The sequence below is a fragment of the Astyanax mexicanus genome, chromosome 6 (genome assembly GCF_023375975.1).
Source record: "Astyanax mexicanus isolate ESR-SI-001 chromosome 6, AstMex3_surface, whole genome shotgun sequence".
NCBI classification, from domain to species: Eukaryota; Metazoa; Chordata; class Actinopteri; order Characiformes; family Acestrorhamphidae; genus Astyanax; species Astyanax mexicanus.
In genome coordinates, this window is record NC_064413.1 from 33976154 (window position 1) to 33988363 (window position 12210).

General features: G+C 36.6%; 1 protein-coding gene across 1 annotated transcript in view; it reads right to left on the reverse strand.

Moving 5' to 3' along the window:
* Positions 1 to 2397: 2397 nt before the first annotated feature.
* Positions 2398 to 12210, reverse strand: part of grik3 (glutamate ionotropic receptor kainate type subunit 3) — a 170428-nt gene continuing 160615 nt past the window's right edge. Inside the window, exons 15-16 of the mRNA XM_049479959.1 lie at positions 11375 to 11625; positions 2398 to 8019 (exon numbers count right to left, since the gene is read on the reverse strand). Of these exons, the coding sequence (XP_049335916.1) occupies positions 7591 to 8019; positions 11375 to 11625 (680 nt within the window). The 3' untranslated portion in view covers positions 2398 to 7590. The remainder of the gene's footprint in view (positions 8020 to 11374; positions 11626 to 12210) is intronic.

Here is a 12210-nt window from a genome sequence, read left to right on the forward strand (position 1 = left end):
TAAGTTGTTCCAAAATAGTACATTTAGTATGTATTTAAGTAAATATTTTAATTTTAAAAAGTACATATTTTCCATGTTAAGTATACTTTATAAAAAGTATACTTAAATACACTTTTTTTTCTTTTACAAGGGAGTTAAATGTATTTGATAGTTGTATCAGATGGAGATTGGATCACATTCTTAGCATAAGTTAAGTTCTCCGGGGCTCGTTTGGGACCAGGCTGAGACCTGGTGCTGAAACAAACTGTAAACTTTACCAAGGAACGAAACAAAACCAGAATCAGTTTTAACTGGACTAAATAGTGCAGGTGTGAGAAAAAAAGAAAAAAAAAAACGTAGCTAAATGTGACATCACAGGACTAAGTGTGAATGTGGGATCATCACATTATTTACAGTATGTAGGTAAAACTAAATGAAAATAGCTCCCTTTTAAAAGTGTATTTTTTGCTAATATATGTCTGTTCCAACCATTTATTAATTCATTTGCTTTATTAACATGTTCTAGGTTCCATATAAGTAGTTCTGACGTGGTTTGTAGAACAAAATGTTATAATGCAAGTTGTGTTACAACAGTTAGAATATTTACAGTCATGTAAGACTGTCATGTAATTTACTTGATTCTATTGTGAATTTTGTATCAGTATTCAGAAGTGGGTCTGGGCTCTTATTTGCTAATTTTGACTGTGTCTTGTGATTTATTATTTTTTTATTCTTTTAATAGCTCTTATAACATTCTCTTCCCCTGTGCACGCTCACACACACACTCAGACAGGACTGCACATTATCCTGTTGCTGTCTTGGCTTCTGGCCTTTTGCTGCCTGTAGGGATTAATTGATAGTGAGAGATAATAAATCTTCCCATTATGAGGAAGCTCCTACCCTTCACTCATTATTCACCCCTGCCTTCTGCACCACATGTCCCAGGGCACCTGAAAATTTTAGCAGTAGTGTCTGACTGTCAAGGTTAATTTCCCTCTTATTAGGTCTATCGGCTGCTCTGCTGTAGACCATTGTTAAAACATTGTAGTATACTCTACACAGGATTATGATAAGAGAAAGAAAGCTCACATGTGATTCAGCTCACTGTGAAAATGTGTAAAATAAACACAACAACATATTAAGACTTAAGTAAGTTTTTGCTGTGTCAAAACCTTTAATCATGCAGGATTATGAATCAGATCTTCTGTTTTTTTTTTTTGTTGTTTTTTTCAGGAATCTGATCAGGAGGATAAAATGCAGTACTAGACAGTGAAGTGTTGGTGAGTAACCTTTACATTTTCTATATTTGTTCATATTTAGAGCTACATTTAGTACTGGTGAATGTTTAAGCATACATAACATTTACATAAATGAAAATATAATATAATATTTAAAAAAAGTTAAAGTAATCAGATTTGTTGTATCACATTCAAATAGTACCACAATTTCACTTGTTTATTGATGTAAATATAAGCAAATCTGGTGCTATTTTTCAAAACACGAGACCAGAGTCTGATCTCTATGAGTGCAGGAAATACACAAATGCACAAAATATTCAAAAACATATTGTAAATGACCAAAAACCTTAATAGTTTGCAGCTTTCATGTCAATGATGCACGAAAAACTCTGTGACAGAGATTTTCCTATCAGCATATCCACCCTCCTCTGTTTACAGTACAACCAGCAAACTGATTGGCTGTTTCTGTTGAGTAGCAGGATGTTATCTATTAACAGATGTCATTCTAAGCATTACGAGAATTCCCATTCATGCTTTAATCATTGGCATTAGAATAGAATATGATAAAACATCTGAAATTATATTTTGTAGAATATTTTTAAAAGGGTGAAATGCATTTGATTTAACACTTTACAGTAAGTGTCCTGTGTGGGGTCAACACTTCATCACAACAGTTTATCACACTTTTACACATAACCCAATTCCACATAACCCATAACCCAATTTATTAGCTGTTGCATAGTACCTGGTAATAGTTTCTGATTAATGCAGCTTTAAATCAATAATGTCAAATTAGAGGGGAAGGGGGGCAGTGGTAGTTCAGTGTTTAGTGAGTGATGACATGGTTCTGGCTTCGATACCCAGGTTAATCAAGCTGCTGCTTTTGTTGTGGTTGTCTAATTGGCAAATTAGCCTGGAGTTTAAAAGGTTTAATTTGTAACAATGTTAAACTTACTACAAGGTAACAAGCAAATTTTACTTTTCCAACTCATTCTAGAAATGCTATACAAACTTGTTTTCCTTATTTTGGCCGTTTTGCATGTTACTTCACAGCTTTCCTTGATGATTGGCATTTTACTGTGAAGATGGTACATGGATGTTGTGTTAGCACTGTGTCACAGTCTATATATCTGCTTCACCAGCCACTGCTGATTTAATTCAGGATACCATCACTAACAAAAATATTTCATATATTTTTATTCAAAATTTCAAAAGCATATAACCCATACAGCAATCTGTACAATTGAATTATTCACAGTGTGTCAAAAGAAAAATAATTCACTCACTCTCCTGTCTTCATAAGTCTCCCTTTTGATCAATATCAGATATACTATTTATTTTCTCTCAACACATACTATTACTAATAAAAGAAAATACAAAACATTACAAAAAACTATATTCATAGAAATTCTTCATCTTCACAAATAAACCCTGGGCGGCACCATGAGATCAGCCGTATGATTTACATGTTTCCTAATAGATGATCAAGTGCAACACCCCTCCCCGACAGATAAAAGTCAAATAAAGGGAACGTAATCATCACCAAAGGAAAAATATTAATGGGTCACACATTCTGTAAAAGTCTGTTTTATTTTCTTTTGTTTCATATAATTTTTGCAAAACAACAGTATTCACATTGCGTATTCATTCTTTTATAAAATAGAGGTTTATGCTCCATAAATAGGACTGATTCAAATACCCAAACTAAATTTTCTATGTTAAGTTGCAATCAATACAGAACGAAAAAAAAAAAAAAGAAAAGAAGAAAGTTTGATTCTTTATAATATTCGGTTCATAAAGTATAGAGAAATATATGGGTAAGGTGATCTTCACACTGGCAATGTAAAGGATACATTTAAATAATCAAATTTATTTCTCACAGTGTAAGGATAATTCTGCTTATATTTTACAAAAATCTCAAAATGCTCATAGTACCACAATATCTGAAGATCTTACGTGTAAAGAAATGTTCAGTCTGTTTGTTTTTTTTTAATTTACCAAATTGGATTGAATTTATTTATAGATGTTCTAATGTAGTAGTTCAGTCTGTATCTTTTCGACTAGTACAGGGATACATGTTGGAAGAAAGGCATTATCCCACATTGTGATCTCATGATGTTTTAAACCAAACCTGTGAAGATCTGTGCAACAAAAGTTAACGCTGATCCAAAGAGCCACAAATGGTGCAGAAGGAGAGTGAGAAACCATGATAAAATCAGACCTTCCTCTAAAGCAATCACAGCTACTGCTCTGAGAATCAAATACTATTCTTTATTTACATACACTTGATATGAATACATTAGTTTTTCCTCTATTTAAAAAAGGGGGGGATACATACATCAAACTCTTTCCTTTGTCCATTTGATAGTGGTATATTGATATCAACCCCTGATGTTAATGAATTGGCTTGTTGGGTAATAAGGTTTAGAGATATCATCATTGTCCTCTAAATCCATCATCTTAAGTATAGCCATAGAACAGATCCTATACTACAAAACGCATGTACAATTTCTGATACAGTATTTGTCAGATTAAAAAGAGGAATGGTGCTGGGAAATAAAAGAAAAAGAAAAAAACAAATGTACAGGTAAAAATCAGTGTTTAGCAAAATACAGTAATTTTCCTTTTCATCTAATATATAGTCTACTTTGCAAGAGGGTGTTAAAATTACACTGGATTTAAATTACACTTACACAATGAGCTTTCACCGAGTCAACACCAAATCACATGAATTGGAGTTATTTTGATCAGTACGTTATCTCCAATAAAAAGAACTCAAAATGCTTTTAACACTGTCCTTTATATTTACCTCACAGAGGTATGCAGTCTTTTGTGCTGCCTGAAAAGGCAGCAAGTGAAGACTCTTAGCACCTACATCTCATAATGCTAACACTGGTCATTTGTATGGTTTGTCACATTTACACAACAGAGACTAAGGGAACCTTTGACACTGAGCCTAGCCTAATGCAGTCTATGGGAACCGCCGCTTAATTCGGCTCATTATCTAAGTGAAATAAGCCAGAATAAAAAAGAGGATCCTTTCCGCTCCATTCCGTTATTCTGTCCGACCGCGTATTATAACGTCCGATGGCTATTTCCAGGAGAACCCAAAATAGCAAATCTCAAGGCTGAGCTGAATTCTCAAAACTGGACAACTCAGACTGAGTCAGACTGTTCCTTTCAGAGTCAGGCTGGTGGACATATTGGCAGACTGGACTGCAGCACAGCCTCAGATCCAGCAGACTAAAAGCCTAGCTGTTGCCACAAAGCGTTTAGCTCACACCTGCAAAACGAATAAGCTAAAGGCTAAGCAAGAGCTGAGGACATTTAGCATGTAAAACTTTGGCCAGATGAAATGCACTCAAACACTCACCTGCGTGCATGCACGTACACCCTCTCCTACAAACATGCATGCACAGGTGAAGGTAAGGACATTGTGTTCATTGCGAGAAGGGAATGCCTTAAGTAACTGGACAGCAGCACAGTATTTGCACCCAGCACTTTGTGTTTGATTGTTAATACATAGCTATGAGGTTAAAGTGCAGAATGTTCGCTTTAAATCAAGCATATTCACTCGTGTCCCTCTATATTTATTCAGCCACATAGAAATTCAACTTCTTTTTATACAGAGACCACCCCCCATTTTTTGGACACAAGTTAAGTGCTCAAATGCTTATTGGCCAATTGTTGCATCATTAGCATCAGGTTGCATCATATTCAATAGGCCCAGCAAATAAGCCTAGCTGTAGCTGATTCAATATGTGGAGTTTGTTGCTGTTGTCATTCAACTTGAGGGCCAAAGAAATGTCAGTGCAAGTAAAGCAGGCCATTATGAGCTGAAAAAGTGGAATAGATATTTTGAACAGGAAATGCTGAATAGATTTCAGATTTTAGAAACGGTTGACTCAATAGTACACAACAGTCCAGAGTGTAGACAAATATGTCACAGTTCAGTAACGTGGACTATTTTAAAACCTTAGCTGATGCAAAGTTAAGTTTTTCCAAAAAGAAAAAAGTTCTTAAAGTCAATGTGTTCTTTTGGTGAAAAAGGGAAGAATGCAGAAAAAAGAAAGCTGTGAAACATGGTGGCAGGTGCATGTATGGCTGACAGAAGAACTGACTCACTTGTCTTTACTAATAATGATGACAGCAGCACAATGAATTCTGATGCGTACTGAAGGATACTGGATCCAAGCTCATGCCTCAAAAAAATGAGAAGATGGTGATTTTTTTTTTCCTTGCAGAAAGACAGTAATGTAAAACATGAGCCAAAAACAGTCGCAGATTTTTTCAGGGGCAAGTAAATCATCCGGGCCGAAATCCACAAAGGGTGTATTTCACTTACTGAGAACAGAATTGAGGGCAAAATATGTGGGGGGTCGGTTGCCTGTTGGCACGACTAATTCTGTCCAGATGCCACCGGTCTCAATCATTACCAATCACTGTGCTGTCCACTGTGGGTGGTAATGCCTTCTATGATGTATTCCTGATACACACGTGACGGAATGTCCCATCCATCTGGCACCAACTATTATAGTCCTCGCTCAAAGCATGCTGGCCAATGTTCAACCTCACTCACAAGATAACACCTCACAACTTCTACAAGGAATACTTGGGTGGTTCCAAGTTCACACACTGCTATACCACAATGTATGGTATATCAACATTTGATAATTGAACGTTTTGGCTCAGTTGTATTTGTCCAGTTACTTATGGTGCCTGAAGGCCTATAGAAATAATTAAAGCTGGAATTCTGTATTTTAACCTCTTCATCACTGTATCATTTAAAATCCAATGTGCTGGAGTACAAAAAACAACAATAAAATCACAGGCTGATTATATACAGTATGTAACTGACTGCGCATCGCTAAACCTTCTCTACGGCATTTATAAATACCGGCTGAAAATGTACACCAAAAGACTTTCTGAGGATTCGAACATTATGAAAAGAAATTATACTGAAGACATGACATACATTTTCAGACTAAGGGTAGCAATGTAGCATATAATGCTTTCCGGTACTGAAATTGCACATCATGTAAATGATAACACAAGGACCACTTATTATTTTTTTTTTTATCCACTTTGCAAGTCTCTTCACTCAAGGACCCAGGCAACGAGGACAGAAATAGAAGGAAGGAAACTGAAATGTAAGTAAAAGCATGGATACACACTGTGCTAATTTCATATCTGAAACACGACTAACCATCCAGCCCAGGCCATTCAGATATCCTACATTAGCCAGATTCAAAAAAAATGTAGTGCTTTGTGTATCTGTGTAAATCTAGCCCCTGTTTGAAAAGGGGTGGAAAAAAGAAACAGCAGTCTAAGGAAGAATGCAGCTCCCTAAAATACATAGTTTGTTAATGAAACGTGAAATATGCTTTTTGAAGTATGGTAAACCTGGTTGTAGCACATTTATATAAGATAAGCGAAAGTAAGCAAAAAGCAAACAGAATGCATTGCTGTAAAGTGAATCATGTGGATTTATATGCAAATCTGCACAATAAGCGCGTTGACGAGCACAAACCGCATCAGTCTTCTCCATTGCTGTTTCAGAGTGGATGGTATATTCAGATATCTAACTCATTTTAGTGGACAGATCTTTGGCAATTATTGTGTTAATCAGTCATCTCATTATCATTGAATGTGTACAAAACATCTGGCGGCAACGTACGATGTAGAGCACAAACAAATTGAATTTAGTCTTGGCACTATGATAAGACATGGCACAACAGACACAACCGTTATTAATTTCAGGGAGAAAAACAAGTCTGCTCATTTAAACGGCAATATGCTTTGTTAGCTTGAGTTATGTCAACCCTGTTTGTTTTGTGCATTCAATCTGTGAACCAGGGAGGACGCCACATTCCTCTGTAGACTCCTTGGATCTTGCAGATCTAGAGCTGCGCATACTGTGACTAACTGCAGATATTACCCATAAAACCAACCTTAATGTCCAAAGCATGCCTGTAATGAAGCTCCCATAGAAGTGTGCCAAAGGCCCTCAGCTTTTTTTTTGTCAAAGTCCAATTTAAAAATAGTCAGAGCACTGAGTTTCCAAAATGAATCGAATGTGCTATAAATGATACTCTAGGGGAAAAAAAAAAACTACACCCCTTGTCACTGTCTGTGGTTCATTTATTGCCATGCTTCAATGAAGCCTCTTTTCAATCGTATTTCTCTTATTTGTTTTGTTCCAATGAGATGCTTGTCTTTTTTTTTTTTTTTTTTTTTTTTCTCAGGATGGGGGACATGGGTGGGGCTGCTCCTTCGATTTTTCCAGAGAACAGATGGTGAACATGTGTTTGTGTTTCATACATAAACATCAGACGCAGGGCCGGACAGCTCTGGCTCGGTAGTTGGCGCTCCCTCACAGGAAGGACACGGAGCGGCCTCCCTCCCTCAGTGGCATGGTGGGGTACATTGGTTTGAGGATGTGGTCGTTACCTGGGTTGCTGCTACTGCCGCCGTTCTGGTTGGCCGTTTGGTTGCGGATGTCTCTGCGGTTGATGGTGAATGCCGTGATCATCTCGGAGCTGTAGTCCCTGCTGTCGGGCGCGGAGCCGGGAACGTGTCTCAGGTGACCGTCCCCCAGGCAGGTCATGGAAACACGGGCGTCATCGCGGTGTTGCAGCTCATGCTGTCCTTTCCCGGCAGGCGACGGTCGTTGAAGGTGTGCATGTTGATCACGGCGTCCGTCTTCGCCATGACCGGCGGCTGGTGGTGCCGCCTGTGCTTCACTCTTCTCTCGCACGTGAACGACAGTCTGATCTCTTCCACCACCGCACTGCAGAAAGACCTCTTGAGGGAAAAAAAGAGACATGGTGGGGTAGGGGGAAAGCAAAAGAGGAAGTAAGTACACCCATGTCCAATCAGTGTGACGGCCAGACTGTCGGCGCGCTAACTGTGTGTGGAGTGGAGGAAACATGAATTGAGGTTAACTGGGCATGGCACCATGGCAAATTATTTTTCTAGTCATTTTTTAAGCTCTGCCCTATTACCTTTAAGGCCATGTCCAGTGCAACCTTTTGTCATATAATAATTGGCAAATGCACAACTCACAACTGCTCCCTGCACCATCCTGACATATGCTGTGACTAACAGGGGATTCATTTTCCATGCTCCAATTAGTATTAATCTGCTAAAAGAAAATAAACGTGGCGATTGCAGACTGCAATAATCACAACATGTTTTTCTATAGGATATAAAAAAAAATACTTCCCATAAAATATAAGCTGTGACAGAAGCACTCGCACAATGTGGACACTTTCTCTTGGCTCACAGAGCAGGCGATATATCAAACTTGGATAATGAAACAGGATATCATTTATTTAATTCATATCCACAAGTGTGATTTGTCAAAACATACATTAGCCTAAAACTGAAAAAGAAGTAAAGTGAGCTTCTGATTTTACATAACTGGCAAAACCTGCATTGACTGTGTCTTTACTTTTTTTTTATTACCCATCTCCAGAATGTTACTTTATCATTAAAGGATAGGTTTAAAGCAGCAGCCCATAGGAGGACAGTATATTATAATTAATGGCATCAGTGTCCTGACACAACCATCCCTGCAGCATCTAATATATTCTTTCCAATAACAGAGTGGTCTCGTAGGTTTGCTGGTTTGTAATTGGTATCTACAGTTTGACAGTGTTTTTTTTAAACAAACAAAACAATACACCCAAAAACAACAGAATTTCACACATCAATTTATTTACACTAACCTGCATTAAATGTTCTCTGTGCAAGAGCACAATCTCACCAGAGAGGTCTCTAAATCCCTAAATGCCCACAACTTATGGACTGTTGCTTTAATGAAAGGTTAAAGTTAGGTTGACATGGGTATGGTGCTGTTTCAGCATGATCACCTGCATACAGTAAAGTGCATTTACACTGCACTGCAGGTTCTATGAGAATAACTAGTATGTGTAAACTACTGAGGCTCTGGCTTACAAAGATGCAGTTCCTAAATGGCTGATAAAAGAAACACTAACATTTATTTAAAAAAAATAAATAAAAACTATTCATGCAAATACTGACATTGCAGTGTTTTCAGTTGCAGGTATAGGTAAAACTTAACAGATTGCCTTGAGAGGAACGATGTCACTTTGAAACATAAAGCAAATCTCACTAATAAATATTAGGCAAGGAAACTAATAAATAAGGATATTTCAAGCACAATAGTTCATTAATATTATTACTTTGAATAAAGCCTCAGACTTACTTTGCTGTGAACTCACAACTTAATAAAGTCTTTAGCCCAACATCTGTACCCAACTGCACACAGAATTTTATCATTTATAATTACCAATTAATTCAGTAAAATAGATGGGAACTTAATACTGCTGCATTAATACGCTGCAAACAAAGCACACTATGTATCTTCTGTACCAAAGCTCATTAAATAACCTATTATATTTGTTAAAACATTGCCCATAATAATTTTGAATTAATATTATTATCCATAGACAATATATATATCAGTCTACTTGTGCTTGTATGAGCAAAGAAGTAACATTAACTCTGCATTTTTCAATGTCAGACAAGTCTAAACCACGCAACAAAAAATCACGACATCAGATTATAAAGCCTAGGCCCGCTATTTTCAACATGAAATGTGCGGCTTTGCTTCAACAATACAGAAATAATACTGAACAGATTGTCCTTTTGATAATACAATACATCTACAATAGAACCAATTAATCATTGAATCATGAGGCTACAGGCTATATTCACACATTTTCATGATGCACTTCAGAGATGGTTTAGAGACAGCTGATACTTGAGTGGCCTGTCATTATAATTCATCAGATTTGAATAATAAAACCCTATATAAAAACACACAATTATTATGCACCACTGACTCTGACAATTTTCTGTCATAACTGTATATCTGAAGCATGTTTTTGTTGACTCTGCCTGCATTGCCTGTTTCCAACTGTTAAACATGATGACATGACTTCAAGCAGTTTGAATTATTCATAATCATATTTGCTAAGCAACTGTAAAAACAAAACATGAAAATTTATTATTACTTATTACTTAGACATTTGGCCTTAGCTCAAAAGATTTAAAGGCTCCATGTACAGCTCTGAAAAAAGAAGATACCACTTCAGTTTCTTAATCAGTTTCTCTCTTTGCTATTTATAGGTATATGTTTGAGTAAAATGAACATTGTTGTTTTATTCTATAAACTACTGACAACATTTCTCCCAAATTCCAAATAAAAATATTGTCAGAGCATTTACTTGCAGGAAAAAAGAAACGGCTGACATAACAATAAAAAAGATGCAGATGCTTTCAGACCTCAAATAATGCAAAGAAAACAAGTTCATATTCATAAAGTTTTAAGAGTTCAGAAATCTAATTTGGTGGAATAATCACATTTTCATGCATCTTGGTATGTTCTCCTCCACCAGTCTTACACACTGCTTTTGAATAACTTTATGCCACTCCTGGTGCAAAAATTCAAGCAGTTTAGTTTGGTTTGATGGCTTGTGATCATCCATCTTCCAGAGGTTTTTAATTTGGTAAAATCAAAGAAAAACACCATCATTAAGTGGTCTTATTTTTTTCAGCGCTGTATTAGTATTTTTAATGTTTTTCCTTTAAGGCCATCTTACATAAATTATGCAGCTTTATAATCTAAAAAAAAACCTAAATTGATTATTGATGATTATTTATACATTTCCCTTTATCTTTTAGAAATAAACTGACTGTTTCTGTCCCTCTTAAATGGAATTAAGAGAAATTAACTTTTGACAAGTTGCCTCATTCAAAAATATCTCACAGCTGAAACACTCTGTACTTTACAGCATTCTGATCTGATTCTCTATTAAAAAAAATGAAATATAAATTTTAAATATAGTCCCGGTCTAGGTTTAATCCCTGTCTTGGAAAACCAGTCCCATAAGTGTTTGGATATTACTGTAAACGTCTTAACCCAGCCCCGTTCCTGACACACAGATTGAGCTCATCCTGCAGATTTCAGCAGAGATTCCATCAGCAGGGCTTAGTCAGACTTCAGCTCCAACCCTCACCTTTCTTAATCTAAAGTAGATCTCCAGTTAGAAGTGCAGTTATAGTAACCTCTGTGTCCAAATGACAAAAAAAAAAAAATCGCCACAACCTCCCAGTGACTCGTCACTCACCTGCTCGCGCTCTGCTGTTTTCCGCAGCTTGTAGATGAACTCCCCTATAGCCACAAAGACGGACAGCACCAGGCCTGAAGCCAGGACGATGAAGATGCCACCCAGGTTCTGGATACCCATCGGGCCTGCTTCATAACGCTCATCTTCCTGACAGCTGCTTCCACTCCACCACTTCTCCTTCAGCATGTGCAGCCGTCCATCCTCCAGCAAACTCAAAATGGCGATGGTCACCTTGTCTCTGTATGGAGAGCCTGGGGAATATAGGTACAAACACATTTTTTTTTTCTAAATATTGTGGAAAATCTGAAGATAAAATACTAAAATAATATTTGAGATGAAAAATGAAGTGGACATTTTGGGAAATGAGCAGATAAATAGTGGAATGTGCTCATTTTAACTATAAACATTACAGTTGTGTCTATAGTTAGAAGAAGAAATGTTTTATTTAGAAGTGTATATTTAGATAAAATTGATTAAATGCATTCAATTATGACATATATACATATACAGTGGTATGAAAAGTTTTGGGCACCCATGATCTTCCTTTATAAATCACTGGTTGTTCGGATCAGCAATTTTAGTTAAATATATCATATAGCAGATGAACACAATGATATTTGAAATGTTAAATGAAGTTTATAGGATTTACAGAAAGTGTGCAATAATTATTTAAACAAAATTAGGCTGGTGCATAAATTGAGGCACCCCAACAGAAAAATTACTTCAATATTTAGTAAATCCTACTTTTGCAGAAATAACAGCCTCTAACCACTTTTTGTTGCTTCCAACGAGAGTCTGGCTTCTGATTAAAGGGTTTTTTAGACAATTTTTCTGCT